The sequence below is a fragment of the Pelodiscus sinensis genome, chromosome 8 (genome assembly GCF_049634645.1).
Source record: "Pelodiscus sinensis isolate JC-2024 chromosome 8, ASM4963464v1, whole genome shotgun sequence".
NCBI lineage: Eukaryota > Metazoa > Chordata > Testudines > Trionychidae > Pelodiscus > Pelodiscus sinensis.
Window position 1 is genome coordinate 46,040,323 of NC_134718.1, and position 23,488 is coordinate 46,063,810.

Sequence of the window (23,488 nt, forward strand, 5' to 3'; positions counted from 1 at the left end):
AACAAGCTAATGCTTTAGCTCCACCTCCTGGTGAAAATCTGTATTTGTTGCAAAAATAAACATTACTGTTAAAATTGCTTAATAGAAAAAATGGTCTCTCCGAACTAATCAGGCATTTGAATTCCCTCTATATTAAATTCAATTATGTCTCTCTTCCTAAATCATCTTTTTTATTTAACAAAACTCCAAACTGCCACAACTAATCAGCCCAGAAGAATCAGTGTGCTCCATTCATTTCTGGGAACAGGCCGATATTTTCTGAGATCCATTAATAACTATGACAGGATTTATGTACAAGATAAATTCAATTCAATTTCCTTTTTCAATTAATGGCCAATTATTTGAAACGGACTCAACTGAAAATATTACTCAAATATCATTAATCTAACAAAAATTAACTTTACAATTCTCCTGGTAATGAGGACATAATTTTAAGGTAAAATAATACACTTTATTAAATAAATGTTACCCTTCTTTATTTTTAGGACACTTCCTTGCCATTGTAATCCTCCTGTGAAATGTTAATTTTAGATCACTGTGTATAAGTGGACCACCATTAGGGTGAAGCAGCCTTCTTGCTTTCATTTTTCCCCCTCCAAAGATACCTCATGCTTTATAGCCCATTTCGGGTTTTGAAATTTTACACCTAAAATAATTGATGGGTGTGGGGGGCAGGTGAGAGAGCTGACAATATATTTTTAACGCTTTTTTTGTTCATAGTGGGGCACTGAAATGGACTTATCCTCCCTGCATTATTTATATGGCCCCCATTACTACTGTATGGGTATGTCTACACTACAGCGTTATTTCAAAATAACACATCTAGACACAAAATGCATGTCGAAATAGTGTGTCCACGCTGATAGGACACTGAATTGCATTTAAAGCCGGCTGGAAATGGTTCTGGCAAGGCATCAGGTCAGGAGTTACTTTGTGTGGCTGTTGCCTGAGGCTATCTGAGACCTGTGCTTAAAGGGACGCTCCTAGACAGCCGTTTCTAAGGTTTCCCTGCTTGCTTGTCTACCTCGCTGATGGACAGCAAAGCAGTTTTTTCTCTGCATGCTCTGGTTGCCCTCACTGAGCTCATCACAGCACTCTGCAGAATGGAGCTGGAGCCGCCCCTGGGCACTCTGGTGCTTCTCCTGGACATGTTGCTGTGAGCCTGGCAGCACATTCTGCAGGCAATAACAGTCTCCCTGGTGTGCCCCACTGGGGGCTTGTGCCTCATTCCTCACTCACATCCTTCCACTTACCCCTCCTAACTCCCCTTCCTGCGGTACAATAAAAGAAACGTGTTCATTACAACAAAGCCTCTTTATTGAACAAAACTGTGGGGGAGGGGGATGAAACTGGAAAGAAGGTTGGAGAGGGGAGGAGGGAGGATTGGAGAGGGAAACCTGGGAGGAGGGAGCTGGCAGGGGAAGGCAAAGGAAGGAAGGGGGAGGAGAAACTCAGAGCTCAGGGTTGGGGGAGGGGGGTCTCGCCGGCCCAACTGTCTCCCAACACCACGGGTGCGGGGGCCTCGGCGTCCCTGGGGGTGTGAGGAGGGTGGGGAGAAAGAAGCGGAGAGGGCGAGAAGGAGTGGGAGGAGGAGCAATAGCTGGGGAGGCAACAGGAGCTGGAGCAGCAGGAAGCAGCAAGCTCTGCCCCAGGGTCGATGACCACCTGGGGGCATGGACCGTCCTGCACCCCAGGATGCAGTCCACGGCATCAAAATAGGGATAGGGGTCTGGGTCTGCCGCTGGTTGGGAGCTGCCCCCTGTGGACCTGGCATAGGCCTGCCATAGCTCCTTTATTTTCATGCGAACCTGCTCCTGGGTTCACATGTGGCCTTTGGTAGCCAGGCTGGCAGCCATCCGCCTGTAGACGGTTGCGTTCCTCCATTTAGTGCAGAGATCATGGACATTGGAGGCCTCCCACCAAACCTGAATTAGGTCCTTGATCTCCGCACTGGACCAGGCAGGCACTCGCCTTTTCTGGCCCCTGGCAGGCACTTGGGAGCTTCCAGACTGGTCCTGGGGAGTGGTGGAGGGCTGGCTGGCACTGGCTGCCTGGCTCATGCTGGGGCCACTGGGTCAGGTGCAGTGACTGGGCTGGCAGGCTTGGAGCTGGCACAGGCACTGTGGCCAGAGTCTACCCCTTTAAGGGCTCCAGAGAGGGGGAGAGGGAGAGGAGTTTTCTTGGTTGTGCCCAAAGTAGCCACCAGGGCACCCTGGGAAGGGCTGGAGGCCCCCTATTTCGAAATAAGTGTCTACACAATGCTTATTTTGAAATAGCAATTTCGAAATTGGTAAACCTCATTCCACAAGGAATAGCACCAATTTCGAAATAAGCCCACCACTATTTCGATTTAATTTCAAAATAGCGGTTTGGCTATGTAGACGCTGGTAAAGTTTTTTCGAAATAATGGCTGTCATTTCGAAATAACTTTGCTGTGTAGACATACCCTATATAAGTATCCCATAGGCTTTAATGTATATCGTATATCCTAACAACTGTGTGGATAAGGAAACATTTCCATTTTACAGGGAGGGAAATAAGAAGTAGAAGGACTAAATGCCCACAGTCAGAGAGAAAGTCTGTGGTACAACAGGGATCTGAACCTGCTCTACCAAATCACAGGCTAGCACATTAATCATTGGACAATCTTTACTTAGCATTGTCAGTGACCTGGGAGTCTGGAGACCTTGATGTGCCTCCTGAGTCTGCCACTGGTTTGCTGATGACCTAGGGGAAAGTCACAACTTTTTGGCTCAGTTTCCCCATCTGTAAAATGGAAACAGTGAAAACTATGTAAGAAACCAACCTTACTAGTGTAGATAAATAATATTATAATGCTTTATAGAAACTTTGTATTAGTATTAGGGACGTTAGCAAGTCGTTGACTATTTGGCTACCCAATAAGCATAAGCTTATCAGGTAGCCGAGCGGAGAATCAACTACTCACTTTTCCCACCCCTTGCTGCTTCTCTATGCCAGAGCAGCCTCTGTCCGCGGCGCCCAGGACACCCTCTTTTGAAGCAAACTGGGAGTTAAAAGTGAACACCCTCTTTGAAGATGAATGTGGCAGCAATGGGGAGAACATGCAGAAGAAGGAGCCACAGAGCCAATTAAGAACTGACAATGAAAGTGCATAGACTTACATGAGAGGAAAGCTCCTATAAAATGTGGGGCATCCCTGGGTCTCTTCAACATCAGAGCATCAGTCTCGACCAACAGAAGCCCAGCTCTTCATTTCCCCTCCCCCCATCTAACTCACTTGGCTAGTGAGTTGAGGGAAGCAACAAATTTGACCATGGATGTTGCTGAACCAAAGAGTCTCAGCGTGCGGCCAATTACCACTGAGGAGCCCTGTTCTCAGGATCCCTGGCCTGGCCAGCAGCAGATGCACTGACAGTGGCCGGGAAGCCCTGGTCCAGGATCCTCAGCCCCACCATCAACAGTGGGATGGTGGCAGCTAGGGATGCCTGACCCCAGGGATCCCCACCTGTGCTGGCAGTAAAGGGGCCAGTGGTGGCTGGGAAGCCCCATCCTGGAAATCCCTGGCAAACTGGCAGCAGCTGGGGAGTCCCAGCCCCAGGGATGTCCAGCTGAGTCAGCAGGAGCAGGACAATCAGTGGCTTCGGATCCCCAGTCCAGGGATCCCCGGTCCAGGGATCCCCGGCTGTGCAAGCAGCAACGGGACTGGCGACGGCTGGGCTGGCAGCAGTAGGGCCAGAAAGGGAGTTAGAGGGTTCCTGAAAGCCACAGTTCCTGGCATGTGCTGAGAAAAGGAGAGGGCAGCATGCAGGCTGTTTTTCCCTCTAGATCCCTGGACTCTGAAGGGAACAGAGGCAGGCATATAAACCAGGCAGACCCCATAGCTGGACTCTGGGGGGGAGGGGAGTGCAGCTATCTGGGCTGGGGTGCCCCATGGCTGGTCTCTGGGAGCAAGGAGTTTTAGATGAATTAGTTGGGAGGGCATAGCTAGGCTGTGGGGGGATAGGCCACCTGGCTATGCTCTGCAGGAAGAGAAGGGGGGAGCGAACAGGAACTGGGTTGTCATAGGGATTTCTTTAACTCTTTACTCCTGAGGGAATTTGTGTGTGTATTTGTATTGTTAGACATATTTGCTAACCGATATTTTGAAATAAATTACCAAAATAATTGAAACTGGCATGATTATGCAGTGTTATTTTGAAAAAAAATGCAGAATTTTAAAATATTGCATGCAGAATTTTTAACTTTTTTTTGGCACAGAAGTAATATCTCTTTTTCTGAGATGGGGCTACCAGCACTACATACAATATTCTAGGTGTAGGTGGTCTGTAGATTTGTTTTGCAACATTATGTTTTTCTCTATAATTAATTACCTGTCATTTCCTAATAGTTCCTAGCTTTCTGTTAGCTTTTTGCCATTGATTGCTCATTGAGCAGATGTTTTCAGAGAGCCATCCATAATGACTCCATGAGTTCTTTCTTGAGTGGTAGCAGCTAATTTAGTTCGCATCATGTTGGATGTATTATTAGGATTATATTCCCCAAATGTGCATTATTTTGTATTGATAACACTGACATTCACCTGCTATTGTGTCACACAGTCACCTAGTTTTGTAAACTCTCTTTGCAACTCTTCACAGCAGCGTTGGATTTATCTACTTTAAATAATTTTGTATTATCTGGAAGCTTTATCATCTCACTGTTTATCCTTTTTCCAGATCTTATATAAATATGATGAACAGCACTGGTTCCAGTACAGATCCTTGGGGGAAGCACCACCATTTACATCTCTCCACTGTGAATACTGTGATTTACAGGGTTTTTGATTGTGTATTGAAGATTCATCTTGTCCCTGATAAGAGTTGATTTGAGTTTTAAATGGTCCATTAACGGGCTGGTCTTACCTTTTTAAAAAAAATTATATATTATATAACTAGTGTATTTTGAAAGGTATTTGATTTATTGCATAGTTATCCAATAATCATCAATTAAGCTATATTATCTATTAAAAATTGGCCTTTTAAATATATGCTGTACTCAATAGTAAATCTCTATCCCAAATATGAAGCCCCTTCCAGGATACAGCCAGAACCCTCACAGACAGATACACCCTCTCAAAATACACTTACAGAAATTCAAGGCTTTGTGAGGTTTGTCATGTTCTATATGCAAAACTGTCAAGACTTTGTAAGGGTTTGTCTCTACTGGGAGAAAAGACACTTTTCCAAATTTCTCCCACAATATTAAATCCTCATGCTCGTATGGTTTCTGTATTTAGGGCTTTGGGGGGGGGGGGGGGGGAGGAGTTATCAGTCTGTTCATTTTTAGTAAAAAAACCTTTTCTGATTTACATACTAAAAACAAAAAAACCTTAAAGTCAGAGGAAAGTTAATACAGATACACAGATCAATGAGCAACACCAGCCCTCTAGGCAGCCACCCAGGAGGCTTACATTCTGAATTCGTGGCTGCAGACTATTTGCTCACATTCCTCTGACTTTTGAACAAGGAGTGTGTTGCTAGACTGATGGTTTGTACTGGGCTTTCCTGTGTATACTAGAAATATGGCTGGGCATTTTGTAGCTACCATGGCACAAATATTCAAAATCTATGTAGGAGCAAGGAAAGAATGGGAGAGTCATGAGTGTTGCCTTTAATTATAATTTTTTAATTTACTCATGCCTACTAAACTTGCTTAGGCTGAGCAAAGAAAGCAATGGTCACAGAAATGAGGGAGTTGCTTGGTTAAATGCAAAAAGAAATCACGGGGCCTTGTTTAAATCAACTATCAATTCTTCCACATGCCACCAAACACCCATACAAGCTACACTTTGGTAGACCAGCAATTAGCCTGGTGCACACTAAACATGTCATGTTTCTCCATTATTGTACTGTCTCAAGGAAATTATGGGCCAAATTCTGCCCTAATGAAATACATACAGGTGTCACTGCAGTCACGTTGCCATGATCTGAGGCATTTCAAGTCAGAACTGATTAAACAGTCATGACTATTAGTTGGTATTTAGCCAAATATAAAAATGGAACCAATGGTTGTCACCCACAAATTTAATTCATAACTGTGGTGAACTCTTAATCATAGAATCATAGAATACTAGGACTGGAAGGGACCTTGAGAGGTCATCGAGTCCAGTCCCCTGCCCTCATGGCAGGACCAAGTACTGTCTAGACCATCCCTATATGAATTCTGTCATATTTCCAAGGCTGACGTGCATTAGCCCTAAAGTAATAGCTGTTGTTCTATCTTGGGCCCAGAAATCAATCTTCAATTCATTTTTAAAATTTTAAATAACTTTTCATTTTGAAATCAGATATGGTTGGGGGGGGGGTATTTTATTTATTTATTTAAAAATATTTTTACCCCACCTCTTTATTTAAAATATTCAAGTCAGCTTACAAAATTTTAAAACACAATATAAAATATAAAGTAGACTATATAACATAAAACATATATATAATATATATTTATAAAAATATTATATATACACACACACACACACACACACACACACAATATAAATAGATTATACTTATAACAAATAAAATATATAAAAAAATAGAATAAAAAAATCCAAGAGGGGGCATAAAACCTATTATGTAGGTTTAAGTAGTGTCTCATGAGGAGATTTTAGCTATGGGTCCTAAGAGGGTTTGAAAAGCTGCACAGACAAGTGATCTTTGCCAAATGATATCTCTCACCTCTGACCCTTTTCTTATTCTTGGGGGGTTGCTTGCTGCAGAAAGCAAACAGGAGATAAATATCCACTTGTTAGCTTCAGAACCAGTAGATGTGTTTATCAAATTCCGTCAAGCTGAATAGTGGCCCTGCAACTGTAGGGAATTATTCTAAAATGTATTAAATTTTGATCTGAAATCACAAGCTGATATTGATACCTACTGCAGGAAGTGTATTTAAATGGGAAACCTAACCATCTGCAGTACACAACTGCAGATGGCACAAGCACTGGTCTTAGACTGTTTGGGTTTGAGACGGACAATTGTGATGGTGTGGTAAACAACGAATTCTTGCCTCTTCTTGAATATCACTCTTAGTGCATTATCCTCTCTAAATAGTAATAATGAAACATAGCCAATATCCTTTAAATAAAGCCACATTCCTTATAACAGCAAAGAGAGAGCTGTATTTTGAGGGTCCATATTACCCGAAGGTGTTTTGTCAAAGCCTTGAGTAAGTGCTCTGAGGCAGCTAAGCTATTCAACTGTTGGCAGCAAAATGAGGATTAGCTCTGCAAAAACCAAACCAAGGAAAGTCCCATAGAGGCTACACTGCCAAAACTGAAGGGAAAAAGATACTAGAACAGAGATATAAAATTAGTAAAACTGTGAATACTTGGACTTTCGTAGTTCTAAAGAAAATATAATTTTCACAACATATTTGTTGAACTTCTACTCTTTAAACACACATACACACACACACACGTGTGTGTGTGTGTGTGTGTGTGTGTGTGTGTGTGTGTCTATGTAATATATATAGCTACAAGTATATTATACATACACACAATTATTAGGGATTACATTTGTTGCCAACTCTGTGCCTTACAAGGAATGGAAAATAACCACACAAGTTAAAGACCTTTGCGATCAGAAACAAAACTAATGAGGAATTGGGGAGATGAATAACATCCTGAAAGTACTTCCAAGCCACACTGAAGATAAGAATAAAACTTTACCCTAAATGGACACAAGTTACTAGTTAAAATCCTGTTTGAAAAATCTATTGAGTGCAGAAAGTACATGAATTCAAAGACTAAACACTCAGGACTAAAGTCCCTGTCCATTAAAATTGTGACGATTAAAAATATATCTTTGATTTGTGATACTAGTCTTTAAAATTATGTACAAGATTCCTTGATACAAAAAGCCAATTAGTGGTCTGTAATAAGAGACAAGATAAAGAAACCTGCAATAAAGGTGAATCTCTCTCTCTCTCTCTCTCTCTCTCTCCCTCTCCCTCCTCCTCCTCCTCCTCCTCCTCCTCCCCCCCCCCCCCCTCCCGCCGTTTCCCATTCTGGGTATTTAAGCTGTTGTGTAGTAAGGGCAGGAGATATCAGGGGGAGTTTTTGTTTTGTTTTTGTTATTTGTTTTGGTCTCTTAAGACTAAAGATCATGTAAAGCAATCTCACAAGTTTCCCTCTAATCCTTTGTCTAAAACTAACACAATAAGTATACGTTACATCCGTCTAAAATTCACATCATATTTACATAGACTTGTACTTCACATAGTTTCAGTAAGCATTTGGGACTAGTTTCTCCTAATCACCAAGACACTTTGCTATTTACACGTAATGACAGAATGACAACTCTCCTCTCCTCCCTAATGTCCATCACTAAGTACAGTAATGTTGTCAAGTGTCAGTCACACAACATAATGGTACCGACCCACATTTCCCTTGAATGGAGGTATAATGATCCAACAATGACCAGCACAAACACAAAAAATAAAGAACCTCATCTTTCACAAACTCTACTATTATAACGTTTTAACAGATACCATTCTATATAAACAATCAACCTGAGCATCTACTCACACACAGTACATTTAGAAAAGATGTAATCCCCATCCTCACAATGGATGCCAAAGCCAATTTGTACATCAGTTAGGATAAAACAATTTCAAGGTCAAACATAAGTGAAGTGAGGAAATTTACCGTAAAATGTTCTTGTGACTTGTAGTTCTCATCTAAGTACACCCGAGCTCTGTTATAGTCTTTCATTGCATCACTCGATAACAATTCTCTGAAAGACATAAGTGAAAGACTATTAATATGAAAGGACATGCAAATCTGCTCTAGGGCTTGGGCTGTCAGCCTTTGCCCAGGAGGATCACACTTGCATGAATTCTTGTTTTTTTGTCCACAGTGTGTCCATGACTTTTACTAAAAACAAAATGACAAAATCTTATCCTTATTTATGAGTAATGGCATACATGGCTTTGCCCATCTACCAGCTTCCCAGGAGCAGACTTTTGGAAGCTATACCAGGGCATGTTCTTTTGACAGACAAAATGATAGCCATCTTAGGACAAATTACAGAGGGTCTGAGCTCAGAAGCATTGTGTCGGCATGCAGCAGCCTTGTGACCCAGTAACAAACCATAACCCACCTTCTTGCTTACCCAGACAGCAGTCAGAAAGAGGGAGTCATACATACAAACAGTAGTAGAATAGATAGCCCCTTGTCCTCTATGACAATCAGGAGAACACATGTTATTGGAGCATGACTGAGATTAAGATAGGGAGAGAGAAAGTCTCTTCCTCCTCTGTTTTTTTTTTTCTTTTTTCCCCCCTTTGTTCTAATTCTGCCCTTTAGGCTAGAATTGGCTCTATATAAGCAGTGGGCCTCTCCAGAATTTTGTAAGTGGTTAAGGACTGCACTCTTCCATAATATTAAATGGAAAAGGGTGAGGTTTAGGATGGAGGTTGGGTGCAGAAGGAAGTAGGAGTAGAGGACTGAGGTGCAGAAGGGGGAGTGAGATCTGGGAAGGAGTTTGGGTGAAGGAGGGGACTGTGAACCTGGGATAGAAGGGGATGCAGGGGTTGGGGTTGGAACCTAGAGCAGGAGGGCGGTTGTAACCTGGAGTGGGAGATTGAGGTGCATGGTATGGAAGAGGGTATATGTTCAGGATGGAGGGTAGAGTGTTTGGGTTCATGAGGTAGGGATGTAGGAGGGGGACAGAGGTTTGGAGGTAGGGAGGGGCTGGGATGTCAAAGGTAGGCTCTAGCCAGGAGATACTTATCTGGGCGACTCCCTGCCAGCAGCCCAGCAGGTTCCCTGCCTTCCATGCCCCTGCAGCTGAATGAGGGGCCATGTGCATCTGTGAACAGCTGTAACCCTGAGATGAGAGGGGAGGGATACTTTGTGCGCTGTCTGTCTTTCAAATAGACAGCTCCTATTGGCCGGATATGAGAGCTGAAAGACTGTTGGGGATGGGGCACCCCCTGAACCAGGCTCACAACTGTTCACAGAAAACAGGGCCTTCCTTGTAGCTGGCTTTTCTGAGTGCTGGGCAGGGGATGGAGCAGGCAGGGAGCTTGACAGATTCCTCCTGCATCCATCACCCCCCCCTCCCCCCACCGGATCCAGCAGCTTGGTGAGTCAGATCCAGCCCATGGGCTGTATTTGGCCCGGTCCTGGTTTATATTATTTAACCCAGTCTATAACAGTGCATAGGATTTACTCTGGCCTAAGACTGAAGTATTTTTTTGAGAGAATGGGGTGAGGGAAATGTTCACCCCTGGAAATTAATAGTAACAATTTTGCATTTTGACGATTTACAACAAAGTTTGCTCATACCCCATTATACTTAGGGTTGCCATCTGTCCGGTTTTCACCCGGACAGTCTAGTATTTGCGGGCTTTGTCCCATAAAAAAAAATCAGGAAATACCGGACATTGTATATGTCCGGTATTTCCCGTTCCCCTGGGACAGACGCCTGGAGGGAACAATTTTCCCCTGCCAGGAGAAGGGGAAGGGGGGGGGGGGCAGCAGGAGGCACGTGTCGGGTGCCACTCTAGGGGGGCGCTGGGCTGAGCTGGGAGCGGAATGCACACTGCTCTGACCCACATGACCAGCAGAGACTGGGAGCTGGCCACGTGATGCCTCCTTCTACATACTGCAAGCCAAGACCACCAGGCCGGGCAGCAGAAGCAGCCACTTTAAAAGTCAGATTGTTCCTCCATGCCTGGCTCTGCAGGGGGGAGGAGGGAGATTTGATTGGGGCGGAGGTTTCTGACTCTGGGGATGCCTGCCTCAAGGGGAAGGGGGAGTGCACTGGGATGGGAGGGGACGCTAGGTGGGGGGCTGGGTCTGAGGCAGGAATGAGTACACTGTGATGAGGGGATGCTAGTGGGGCCTGGCTCTGAGGCACAGGTGAGTGCATTGGGATGGGAGGATGCTAGGGGGAGCCTGGGTCTGAGGCAGGGATGAGTGCATTGGGATGGGGGGACTCCAGGACAGCCTGGATCAGGGGGAGGAAGGGTGTTTGTGTGGCCCCAAACTGGAGGGAGTGGTGCAACTTTTGCTTAACAGCTTTCTTTTACTAAACAACTTTGCCCCCCCCGCCGACAGAATTTTTTTCCGGTAGTTTTTGTTGTTGTTGTTGTTTTACCGGGGGAGGGGAGGGCAAGCGTTCGGTAATTTTTGTTAAACCATCTGGCAACCCTAATTATACTTATTATTTCAAAGCCCTTGAAACATATAATTGGCACCTGTATGAAAAAGAAGAATAAAATTATTAATTATGCGGCAAATAAATTCACTTTTATTAAGAAATAATAATGGCCTTTTTGTTTAAAATGAACTTAAAGGTCCACTAAATCAACTAATGAACAAAATCAGTAGAGGGCACTGTTTGACTACTTTCCCTCAAATTATTTCCAGGTTCTGAAGGCTGTGGAGGATTAACTTAAAAAATCTTATGTTGATATAACCTGAATATTTATATCAGCAATGTCAATTAAGGTTTATTAGCAAATCAAATATTTGAACAAGGAGGTGTCAGGACATAATTTTCTTTCTGAAAATAACTCATTATGTCTACATTTCATTAACAGTGACATTGTTTTTATTTAAATGAAAAATGCTTAACATTAAATTAGATGATGCACCCCTTCCATTTTTTAAAAGTAACTGGGTTTCATCATGTTGAAAAGTCACCATGCAAGACTGTATTAGCTAACAAAACAGAAAAATCAAAAAATTGCAAACAAAGGTACTCGGTTAAATTACTCAACTATTCAAGATTTTAAGTATTTGAATGCTATACATTTAGAGACATAAAAGCTCAGCCAAAGGACAGTAATACTGTATTGTTCCTCTTTGACTCAGAATTCTTTTGTCGGTTTGTCTCATCTGACACTATATCATTGCATACAAAATTGAATGTCAAATAGAATAAAAATAACCAAAGTTAACCTTATTACTATTGTATGCTGCCTTTAATCCCTTCAAATGGAACTGACATCAATACTGCTAGGTTTCTGCAATCATTTAGCCCAGAAAAATTCCTGCTCTAAAATCCTTTATTTTTGAATAGGGAGTGCTGACTCAGTTACTTGATTTGTACGCCTGCTTTTTAAAAATACCAATATATTCATAATGTCTTTTCATAGTATATTATCTAATTTATAGGAAAACTTCTAAAGGAAATTCAACAACTACTACTGAAGGTTAAGAGGTTAGCATGGCTTATGGGCTTGAGATACTACCTCAGTCTAAATGTGATTATGGAATTAATGCTTGTTATGAGATACGTTTCTACTGAACATATTAGATTGTTGAATACAGTATGAAAGAACAAAGTGAAATCTCCTGTTCTTAATTGCTCAGTAAATTGAGTATCTTAACATTTCAGCTTCCAATATTTTCACTGTTTTTAATAATTATTTATGCTTTATTTTTTCTTCCTTTACACTTCTTCCATCTCATTTTCTATTTCCTTCACATCAGGATTCCATCCTACCAGCATTTTATCACAAGCAGTTTGGATTTGTTTTTTTTACCAACTATGAAATAGCAGCTTAAGGAAATACATTAAGTAGTTAGCATTTTGAAAACATTTCTCAAACAACAGAATTGTTTAATTATTAGTGCTTGCTTGCCAATGGCTGAAGATAACTAAATAACCTTACTGTCACATGACTCCCTGTCCTTTAGTACTCCCTGTTGACAACTCAGCACTGCACTATTTTTCCTTGGATTTTTGATAAGGACCTCAAACTCCTTATTTCAGTAACACCCATTGTCAGGTTCACGTATTAACACACAAACAAGGCATCCAAGTCCAATGAAAGCATTGTCCGAGTCCAAACATTGTCAGAAGTCATGAACAGGGGGCCTTCTTTCACTACCAAGGCTCCTTTTCCAGGATCACCTTCAACAATGGTCTCACCATGTCTGTACTAAAAATAATTAAACAAATGTGGCCCCTCATGGACAAGCACCACCTCCCAGGGCTTTCTTCCTTGAGGCCTCTTTACTCCAGCAGGTTTCCACCAATCCCACATCCTCCTCTCCTCAATAGACTCTGGCAGCCTCTCCCAGGGATTTTCCTACTGCTCCTGCTTCCACCATCTTGATGACAGTCCAGTTCTATATAGGGAACAGCTGTTCTCTCTCCTCCCCCCTCAGCACCATCTGATTAATAAACAGGGCTGGCTGGTCCCAAGCCTCTGGTCTTGAAAAGGGCAGACCAGCCAGTTACACTTATCTTACCATCTGCAATAGTCCTTAAGTATTCCACTAATAGTAAATGTAGATAATTCTGTTACTACTGAGATAACACTATCTATTTATCTAAAGGTATGTTTATACTGCATTGCCATATCTATGCTGGAAAAAAAACATAGTATGCATGCAACCCACACTGATGGAAGAAGTTTTTCCCATTGATGTAGCAGCAGCATCTACCCGAATAGTGGTACCCACATCAGCATAAATATTATTCCATTGACATAGCTGCCTCTGTGATGGGGATTTGGTCAGCGTAGCTACATCAGGTGAGGAGTGTGGATTTTTCTTACGGTCCAATTTAGGTAGATTGATCTAACTTTTAAATACAAACAATCGCATCATGTTAGCTGAGGTAACTGGCCTTCAACAAACTGCAACTACTTATTTCAACTACTCTTCTAGAAGCAATCACCAGTAAATGAAAATCCATACCTTAGTTAAGAAAAACTACAACAAAACCGATCGCACGGTCTACAGAATTAAATACTATTTTTGTTATCTGAAAACTGAAAGTATCTTAGCAAACTTGGAATTGCTGCATGAAAACAAATGATCCAAGGTCCAGATTTTAATCTCAGATACAGAAAGGTCATCGACACATACTTGAAAAACCAATATCATTGTGCTTTTGAAAAAAGATGTGCTACTCCTAAACAACCAGTAATGAGGGGAGACTCTGAACTTAAAATGAAGCCATACATTTGAGCCAGACTTCCCTACAGATCATAGTGTATTACAACTTATTAGTATACAGTCCAATTCTTGGTCCAGTTCTGTCAATGAGAGTAAACAGCACTCAGTATCTTACAGGATAAGATGCTGTCCATAAATATTGGTCATATTTCCAAGCTTAAATCATATACTAGGATGGAAATGCATTTTTCCAGTTACTTACTTAACAAACTTGTCCACATGCGACATGGAAGCTTCATAGTTTTTTCCACCAAATTCTTGACAGTGTAAAGCCATAAAATGTGGCTTGTGTGTATGTACAATCTGAAATAAATGAACACATGTACATATATTAGCAAAGTTGTATCAGCAGTTATTAAAATATAGCACATATTAAGTAAGACTGAATATGTAATGTTTTATTAATAAGATTTCTTTCAGGTAATATCTGTTAGATACAAAGGCAAACAACTGATAGAACCCTTATCAAATATTGGAAATGACCGTTGTAAATTTGTAATAGCTTCAAAATACAAAATACAGTAGAACCTCAGAGTTATGGACACCAGAGTGATAAACTAACTGGTTAATCATTTGGAACCTGAAATACATAATCAGATAGACACAGACAAGACAAAAAAAAAAAACCCAGAAAATACTGTATAATACAATACGGAGTTAAATTACTAAAAATAAAGGAAAAGTTTTTAAAAGATTTTTTCAAGGTAAGGAATCTGTTTCTGTGCTTGTTAAATTAAGATAGATAAACGCTGTGTTTTTCTTCTGCATAGTAAAGTTTCAAAGCTCTATTAAGTCAATGTTCAGCTGTAAATTTTTGAAAGAACAATCAATGTTTTGTTCAGAATTGCAAAACATTTCAAGAGTTAAAACTTCAGTTCCTGAGGTTTTTATAACTCTTGAGGTTCTACTGTACTGAATTTATATACCTAAAAAACTTTTTAAAGTTAATTATTTGCTTTCTACAAAATATGATTTTGGAGCAGTTGTCCCCAGACATACAAGCATATGCATCTTTTCATCCATCTAGGTGCAGCACAGCACACATGTTAACAGGAAAGTAAAAATGTGCTGGTAAAATCATAGGGGATAGAAGAAGCTGTTGAAAGCTTATTTAGTTTAAAAAAATCTCTTTAAAATACTCTTCATTTATTGTTTGCAGTGTTGTTGTACATGTGTTGGTCCTAGGATATGAGAGGGACAAGGTAGATGAGGTAATATCTTTTATTAGACCAACTTCTGTTAGTAAAGGTACAAGCTTTCAAACCACAGAGAGTTCTTTAGGTCTGAGGAGAGAATTCAGTGTTTGGGACAAATAGTTAAGCATTTAAGCTAGCAGGTGGTAGAAGGGCACTTGAAAAGAAGTGGGTAATAAGGGTTAGAGTGTTATGCAAAAGAGGTTTGAAGCAGACCCTCCCCCACCCTTCCCCCATGTGTGTACCAAAATACACAAACAAGGGACCCACTGGCAGACCAATCATATGGAGACAGGGGTGGGCAAACATCTTATTGAAGCAGGGGTGGGCAAACATCTTTTAACCAGGCCCTTGAGCTCTTACTAGGCAGCAGGGTCTGGAGCTTGCCTTCTCTGGTGTTCCAACTAGGGGAATAGAGTCAAGGATTTACCTTGCCCAGCTCCATGAGGCTCTCAAAACCTCAGATAGCTGGGGGGCTCCACATGCTGCTAATGAAACTGTAGGGACAGTGCCTGCGGACAGGGCAGAAAAACAGAGCAGTGTGGTCCCATCTCTGCATGGGAACCAGAAGTGGGACAGGCCTTTGCTTCCAAGAGCTGCTTTGTGTAAGCAGCAACCAGAGCCTGCACCCCTTACCCCCAGCCCCTACCCCAGGCTTTATCGCCTTCCCACCCCCAACTCCTCCATCCCAGCCTGGAGCATCCTACTGCATCCCCAATGCCTCATCCCCAGACCACACCTCAGCAGGAGCCTTGGTTCCCCCCTTCCTACCTCCAAACCCTTCTATTCCAGCTTGGAGCACCATTCTGCACCCCAGACCTCTCATCCCTAGCTTAACGCTAGAGCCTGCACTACCAGTCCGAGCCCTCACTCACCTGTGCACTAGGGATGTAAGCAAGTAGTTGACTATTCAACTACTCGATAAGCATAAGCTTACCGGGTAGTCGAGCGGAGTACTTGACTATTCACTTCCGCCCCGCCCCTTGCTGCCTCAGTATGAGAGGCAGTAAGGAATGGGGGGAGGGGTAAACAGGAGCTGGTGCTGGGGGAGAAGCTTAAAAGCCAGTTCCCTGCCTGCTCCTCCCTTCCCCCACTGCCTCTATCAGAGGTTTGGGGGGGGAGGTTGAGGGGAGTCTGCTCTGGCAAGCAGCTCCTGTTCACAGTGGCCTGGTCTGGGTGTGGGCTGGGGCTGCTCCAACTGATCAGTCCCGTCTCGCACCAGGCTCTTACTACATTTAAAATGCAGAGTCCCTCTGACCTTGCTGCCTCTAATACAGACACAGGGGGAGGGAGAAGAGGGAAGGGGAGGGAAGTGCATGTAGTTGACAAGGCTTATCGATTAATCCTGTAGTCATCTACATGTTGACATCCCTAGTCCCAGCACAGAGCCTCCTCCAATCCTCCAAACTCCTCTGTCCTCGCCCGCTGCACCTGGCGGCTCTTACTATAGTTAATATGCAGAGCCGCAGCGATCCAGAGCCAGCCCTTATCAACTAATCGTATAGTCAATACAAATTGTATCGACTACACAATTAGCCACATAACCACCCTAACATCCTTACTGCTCACTCCAATTCCCTGTCCCAGCTATGGAAGTTAGACAGCGTGTAACTGAATAGTCATGTAACTGCATACAATTTTAGCAATTATATGACTAATTGATAGTCCCTGAGGGCGGAGGCAGAGCCGGCAGTCAGTGGGCTCCGGCCCCCTCCCGGGGAGCACCCTGTCACCCTGCACTACTGCCTCTTATTCAGAAGCAGCAGCGCAGGGTGGCAGGCGGTAGCTGGTCCGTGAAGGGTGCCGGTTTAAAAACCAACTCCTCACGCAGCCCAGCTTCCTGCCACTCTGTGCTACTGCCTCTGATACAGAGGCAAAAGCACAGTGCAGCATAGTCTCCCCCAGCATAGCCCCTGGTGGGGAAAGGAGTCCAAGCTCCCCACAGACAGAGGCTGCTCCACAGCAGCAGCCTCTGTCCGCAGAGAGCCCAGGCTGTAGGAGGGAGGCAACGGGAGTTGGTGTGGGGGGGCAGATGGGTCCATGGAACTGTCTCCCTGTGCGTATTGGCTCCCCCGCCTACTCCCCTCACCCTCCAGACTGCTGCCTCTCTGTGCATGGGGGTGGGAGGCACATGGATTTGGTGCTCGGGGGAAGACAGTTTTTAAGCTTCACGGGCAGCGACTTCCCACTTCCTCCTCCCCCCCCCACACCTTACTGCCTCTAGTACAGACACAAGGGATGTGGAGGGGAAGAGTGCATAGCTGACAAGGCTTATCAGTTAATCCTGTGGTTGCCTACACGTTACCATCCCTAGTCCCAGGTGAGAACCCTCTCTAGTCCTCCAAACTCCTCTGTTCTCACCCCCAGCACCCTCTTGCACCCTGGATTTCTCATTTCTGACCCGATCCCAGAGCCTGCACCCCCAGTCAGAGCTCTCACCCCCTGCTGCACCCTATCCCACAATACAATTTTTATACTGAGATGCGGCCCTCAAGCTAAAAAGTTTGCCCATCCCTGTAGTAAAGGAATATCAGGACACAGAAACCATCTTCAAACCACTCACGACACAAAGGGGCAGCTTCCACCAAGATACTATTGTCTTCTTCCAGAAACTCTGCAACATAAACAGCCTCCCCAGAACACTACCTTTGCCACCTTAAATGTCACCCTCTCCACATACCAAAATCCCTCCCAAGGACAGCATCACTACCTGCCTCAAATATCTACAAGATACTACTGTACAATGCTTGGAAATTCACCCAAACTAAGTTACTTTTAAGCTGGACTGCCATGTGCTACTCCTCACACTGGAAGCCATACTGGGTATCGTAACACAATTAAAGCTCATATTTGATGGGGACCATGTCCTTAAGTAAGTCATTCCTGAATCTATATTTCCTCTTTAGGAAATATAGTTCAGTGCACTCCACTATGCTTTGGAGGCCCCTGCAAGAACAAGGCGAGCCCCAATTTCTAGCAAGCACAATTTCTGGTGCCAGCAGAGGTAGGGCCCACTCCTGCACTCACTGGTAGGGGGGAGCAGAGAGACCAAGATCCAGCTCACTCCACTCCCCTGGCTCCCAGCTGCGATGTTTGGGTCAAGATGCTTGGGGGGAGGAGGGAGAGAAGAGGTGGAACCACCCTCCCTGTACTCACTGGCAGCAGAAAACAGAGCAACATGGCTGCGAGCTAACAGAGCAGGGTGGGCTGGGGCTGGGTCATTCTGCTTTCCACGGCCAACAGTGAGTGCAGGGATAGGCCAGACCCCTGTTGTCAGTTCCAGACCCCCTCCGCTAATTTCCCTAGGAGGCATCACTCTGGAGAAGGGGCTAGGAGGAAAGGGTGGAATGGGCGCAGTGAGGGGACAGAACAGGGACAGAAAGAGATAGGGTGGGGATGGAGCAGGGGAAAGGATGGAGTAGGGGCAGGGCAGAGGTAGGGCCAGGAGCAGGGAGGTGGGGTTGTCCTGGAGCCCATACCTCCCTACGGATGTTGCTTCTAGCCTTTCAACAAGCTACCAAGCTCATTGTCAGATGCAAGGTCCACACAGACAAGAGGAGTGTTGCATTCACAGGAGTGTTGTGAGAAAGAAGAACGACTTCTCATGTCCATTCTACTTTGTGCTGATCAGGCCTCACTTGGAGTATTGTGTCCAGTTCTGGGCACCATATTTCAAGAAAGATGTGGAGAATTGGAGAAGGTCCAGGGAAGAGCAACAAGAACGATTAAAGGTCTAGAGAACATGACCTATGAAGGAAGACTTAAAGAATTGGGCTGGTTTTGTTTGGAAAGGAGAAGACTGAGAGGGAGCATGATAGCAGTTTTCAGGTATCTAAAAGGGTGTCACAAGGAAGAGGGAGAAAAATGGTTCTTCCTGGCCTCTAAGGATAGGACAAGAAGCAATGAGTTTAAACTGCAGCAAGGGAGGTTTAGGTTGGACATTAGGAAAAAGTTCCTAACTGTCAAGGTGGTTAAATACTGGAATAAATTACCTAGGGCGGTTGTGGAGATATTTAAGAGCAGGTTAGAAAGACATCTATCAGGGATGATCTAGACCAGTGTTTCTCAACCTTTTAAAAAAAAATAAAGTACCCCTTCTTCCACACACACAAAGATAAGTACACCCAGTACTTTACAGTTTTCAGACACAACATTTTTTCTACCATTGCAACACATTTGTTTAAACAACTTAATTGTTGCCAGGCGGGCGATTAAATTTGTGGATATAAAAAGTACAAAAATAATAAAGCGCTATAAAACAAAGCAAAAATTCAGTTTTCTCCAAATTTCAGCTGTGTTGACGTATCCCCCCAGCCTTCTTTCAAGTACTCCAAGGGTACTCGTACCACTGGTTAAGAAACACTGGTCCAGACGGCACTGGGTGCTACTATGAGGGCAGGGGACTGGACTCAATGACCTCTAGAGGTCCCTTCCAGTTCTAGTGTTCTATGATTTTAAGAGGACATCAGACCCTGCCAAAACAGATGCAAAACCTGCAGACAAAAATCGCCACTGATTTGATAAACAACTCCCATAACACACCTTTCAAAAATATAAGAGTCCTATACATGTATACCACTGAATATATTGTGTACCCCAGCCACTACAGCAAATGCCCCAACAATAATGGGGCTCTGTGGGTAATACCAAACCACCACTATGCTCTCAAATGAACTCACCCAGAAAAATTATAGAAGACAAAATGACACATCACTGTTGGATGAACACTTTTCACAAAGCTCTCTCTCCATAGCTGATCTTTCCATACTCATCCTCAACAGAAACCTGCACAACACTTTTAAAAGATGAGCATGGATGCCTAAATTCATAGTGCTGGTGCTAGATAATAACAACTGGGGACTAAACAGAGTAATTGAAGTCATGATTCACTACTACAGGAATCGGTTACAAACACCTGTCTGCTAACCCCTTCAATCTCCCAATCTCCTTTTGCGTAACAATCTAATCCTTATTGCCTATTCCATTTCAAGTGACCTCCTATAACCCTTTATGCTTAGCTCTCTGCGCCAGCTTGTATTTAGCTCACTCTGCTTTCTTTCCCCAAACCTGAGGAACTATGAATTTGGTTTTGTTGTAACTCTGTGCTGGTTATTACACTGGCAGGGTTACAAAAATAACCTTACTGTGCTCATTCTTTTCTGCTCCTCTACCCAAGCGCTCCAAAATGTGGGATACTGTGTACACTAGATTCTGTTAGAAGAAAGACAACTTCTTCCTGCACCTGAGGAATGCCTCATGGAATTCCCATGAGGGGGCATGCCACTGTCGTCAACTAACTGGTGGGAGTTTTACTGGAGAAAATATTCTAGGCCAAAGGTGAGCAAATTCCAGCCTGAGGACTGGATCCAATCCACAGGGTTAGTTCCTGACAGACCCCTACCTCCCGTTTACCTGCGCCTCCACAACAAAACACTTCAAGCAACTCACATTGGCTGCAAACGGTGATTCACGGCCAGCCAGAGCAGCGATCCTCCAATACCTGCGGAGGCACAGGTAACCATAGTGGTGGTGGCCCGCGAGGGATTAAGCCTGCAGTCTGCTGTATTTTTATTGCCCATCCCTGTCCGAGGCTTAGGATATGTTAAAAGTTAATTCTCCAGCCATAGGTACTGTATTCACTAATCTAAATAAAGGAACTCAGTAGCATTCCCAAGTTATCTAGAAGCACCAAGACTTCAAAACACATCCTTATTATTTTTGAGAGAGAGTGTGATTTGAGATTTTACTAGAACAACGAGAAGTCCTGTGGCACCTTATAGACTAACAAAAGTATTGGAGCATAAACTTCCGTGGGCAAAGACCCACTTCATCAGGACTTCTCGTACTTGCAGATTCAGACTAACACGGCTACCCCCCTAATACTTGAGATTTTATTGGAATTAATGCACCATCCTTTCTGATGAATGTAGATTAGCCATCAGCAATAACTAGTGGTTTAGTGACTTAATGGTCATATGTAATCCTGACAAAATTGCAATACTCTAAATTGGTAACCAATGGTTTGACTGCTTGTCCAGCAGCGTGCAAACTGCTAAAGATTTGTGAACTGTATGATTAGGAACTGTGATCTGAGTGGCTAAAGCCACACTATTAGTTGAGTAATTTTCATCAGCTACACGGTGCAAGAAACATCGTGTCTAGCATAGTACACAGTACTAACAATGACACTGAACAGTAAATGTATTTCAATCACATTTGTAAGATAATACAGCAGTTCCTGAAAAAAGCAGGCAACAAAACCTTTTAACTGCCTAACTCCTAAAAGTTAAACAAATCTTTTGAACTTACTATTTTAATCGGTTTTGAAAAAAATATTTTAGTAAATCATAGAATGGAAAACCTCATTCTTTAAATGAGAAATAGTATCATCTCATTAGCATAACTATGGTTACCTTCCAAGTTATTTCATTAATTCACATAGCAATGAAATGAAGAAAAGATAAAAAGATCATTTAAGATTGATTTTGGGTTCTAAAGCACTACATTGTAACTTATGACTGAAATGCAAGCATCACCAGTCTGCCTCTCTCATCAGCATAGTCACCTCGAAAGTGATCTGGTTCAATTGGCTATGATCCTGATTAGATTTCTTGTAACTACAGGCAGTCCCCGGGTTACGTACAAGATAGGGACTAGAGGTTTGGTCTTAAGTTGAATTTGTACGTAACTCGGAACTGGCTCCAGATTCAGCCGCTGCTGCTGAAACTGACCAGGGGCTGACTACAGGAAGCCCGAGGCAGAGTTGCTCTGCCCTGGGCTTCCTGGAATCAGCCACTGATCAGTTTCAACAGCAGCTGAATCTGGAGCCAGGGACAGAACAGCTGGGGCGCTGCCGGGTAGATCCACCCAGGACCAACCCGGCAGCACCACAGCTGCTCTACCCCAGGCATCCACAACAAAAGCCTGGTCTGCTGGGATGTCCCCAGCAGACCAGAGAGACCCGGAGCAAAGCCGCAGAGGCGCGGGACCCCGCCACCTCCAAGGCTTTGCTCCAGGTGTCCCTGGTCTGCTGGGGACCCCTCCCAGCAGACCAGGGACACCCAGAGCAGCTTTTCTCGCCCCGGAGGACGCCGCCCACGAGTTCTGGGACGAAAAAAGCCCCGTTCATAAGTGCGGATCCGACATAAGTTGGATCCGCGTAACTCGGGGACTGCCTGTACTCACACACCCTCATACTAAGCTGTATGTATGCCACTGCACTGAAAACTTGCTTTTCTTTAAATGGTTTCCATACTCTGAGCAAATGTTGAAACACTTTTGTACAGGACAGTAGTACACTTAAGTGGTTATGGAGTGAAATTCAAATATGTAATAGAAAGAAGTATGTTGCTCCAATCTATAGATAAAGAATAGCTTTTTCCAATATGACAAGTCCCACTGCAAGTCAATAGGACTTAGGCACGTAAGTGCTTTTTAAAATTCCACAAAAAGTAGTATTTATAAAAAAAAAAGTTATGTCCCACTTTTGATTTTACATCAGTATAATCTCACTGATTCAGCAAAATTGCTCCTAATTTACCCCACTGCAAATAAGGGATAAATCATATTGAAAGATCAAGAGAGAAAATTGAAAGGAAGATTTTGGTCTTGCCTTGTAAACTGATTTTGTGTATGGTAGGCTTTCAGTCTGGAAGAGGTGGTCCTTCCTGGCTACACATGTAGAAAAGGTACCAGATTTCAGGAAGCAAAGAGTGTAAGGGGATCACAGAAACATAATTTCTGCAAACTACAAAATTTTGCAGCAAATAGATTTCTAAACGTACCTGATTTACTTAAGCAAAGATGTTAGAAGTGTAGAATGCATGCACCTCATTGCATGTTTTTAAAATCTCACTATGTTTAGAAATAAAATTACACAGTACACGGCAGACAACAAACGCTATGCTTCGGACTATAAATGTCCTCTGCCTACATTGCAATTATGTGTGTTCTTCCACACAGCTCTTTTGCTGGCAATCATACCACAAACTTCAATTAGGTTAGCATTTAGCACAAAGTTAAATGTAGTTTCAAAAAAAAAAAAAAATCTTGAATTAGCCAGTACCATGAATTATGATTTAAAATTAAGTCATTGGACACGGTTTTGAGCTTTTAAAGAGTCACAATCCAATCTGATGTCTCTGTGGGTAATTTATTCTACAAAATAAGCTGTCTGCCTGATCTTTATCAAATTTAGTGATAACCCCCAAATTTGTGCAAACAGAGTATTCACTATTAAAATCCCAACACAGAAAAAGTTCATAAGAACGTGTCAGGAGCAATAATAATTCTACTGTTCTTTACAGCTATAATTCTAAATAAAAAGGATTCAGAGATTTAATATTGCTATCACTGG

At 43.2% G+C, this 23,488-nt stretch overlaps 1 protein-coding gene across 4 annotated transcripts in view; it reads right to left on the reverse strand.

Annotated features, from left to right (window-relative positions):
• The window catches only part of INPP5A (inositol polyphosphate-5-phosphatase A), a 424,043-nt gene that overhangs the window by 262,024 nt on the left and 138,531 nt on the right, over positions 1–23,488 (reverse strand). For all 4 annotated transcript variants that reach the window (XM_075935229.1, XM_075935228.1, XM_075935230.1 and 1 more), the window contains 2 exons: positions 14,142–14,242; positions 8,666–8,753 (listed from right to left, as the gene is read on the reverse strand). In XM_075935229.1, coding sequence (XP_075791344.1) covers positions 8,666–8,753; positions 14,142–14,242 — 189 coding nt within the window. The remainder of the gene's footprint in view (positions 1–8,665; positions 8,754–14,141; positions 14,243–23,488) is intronic.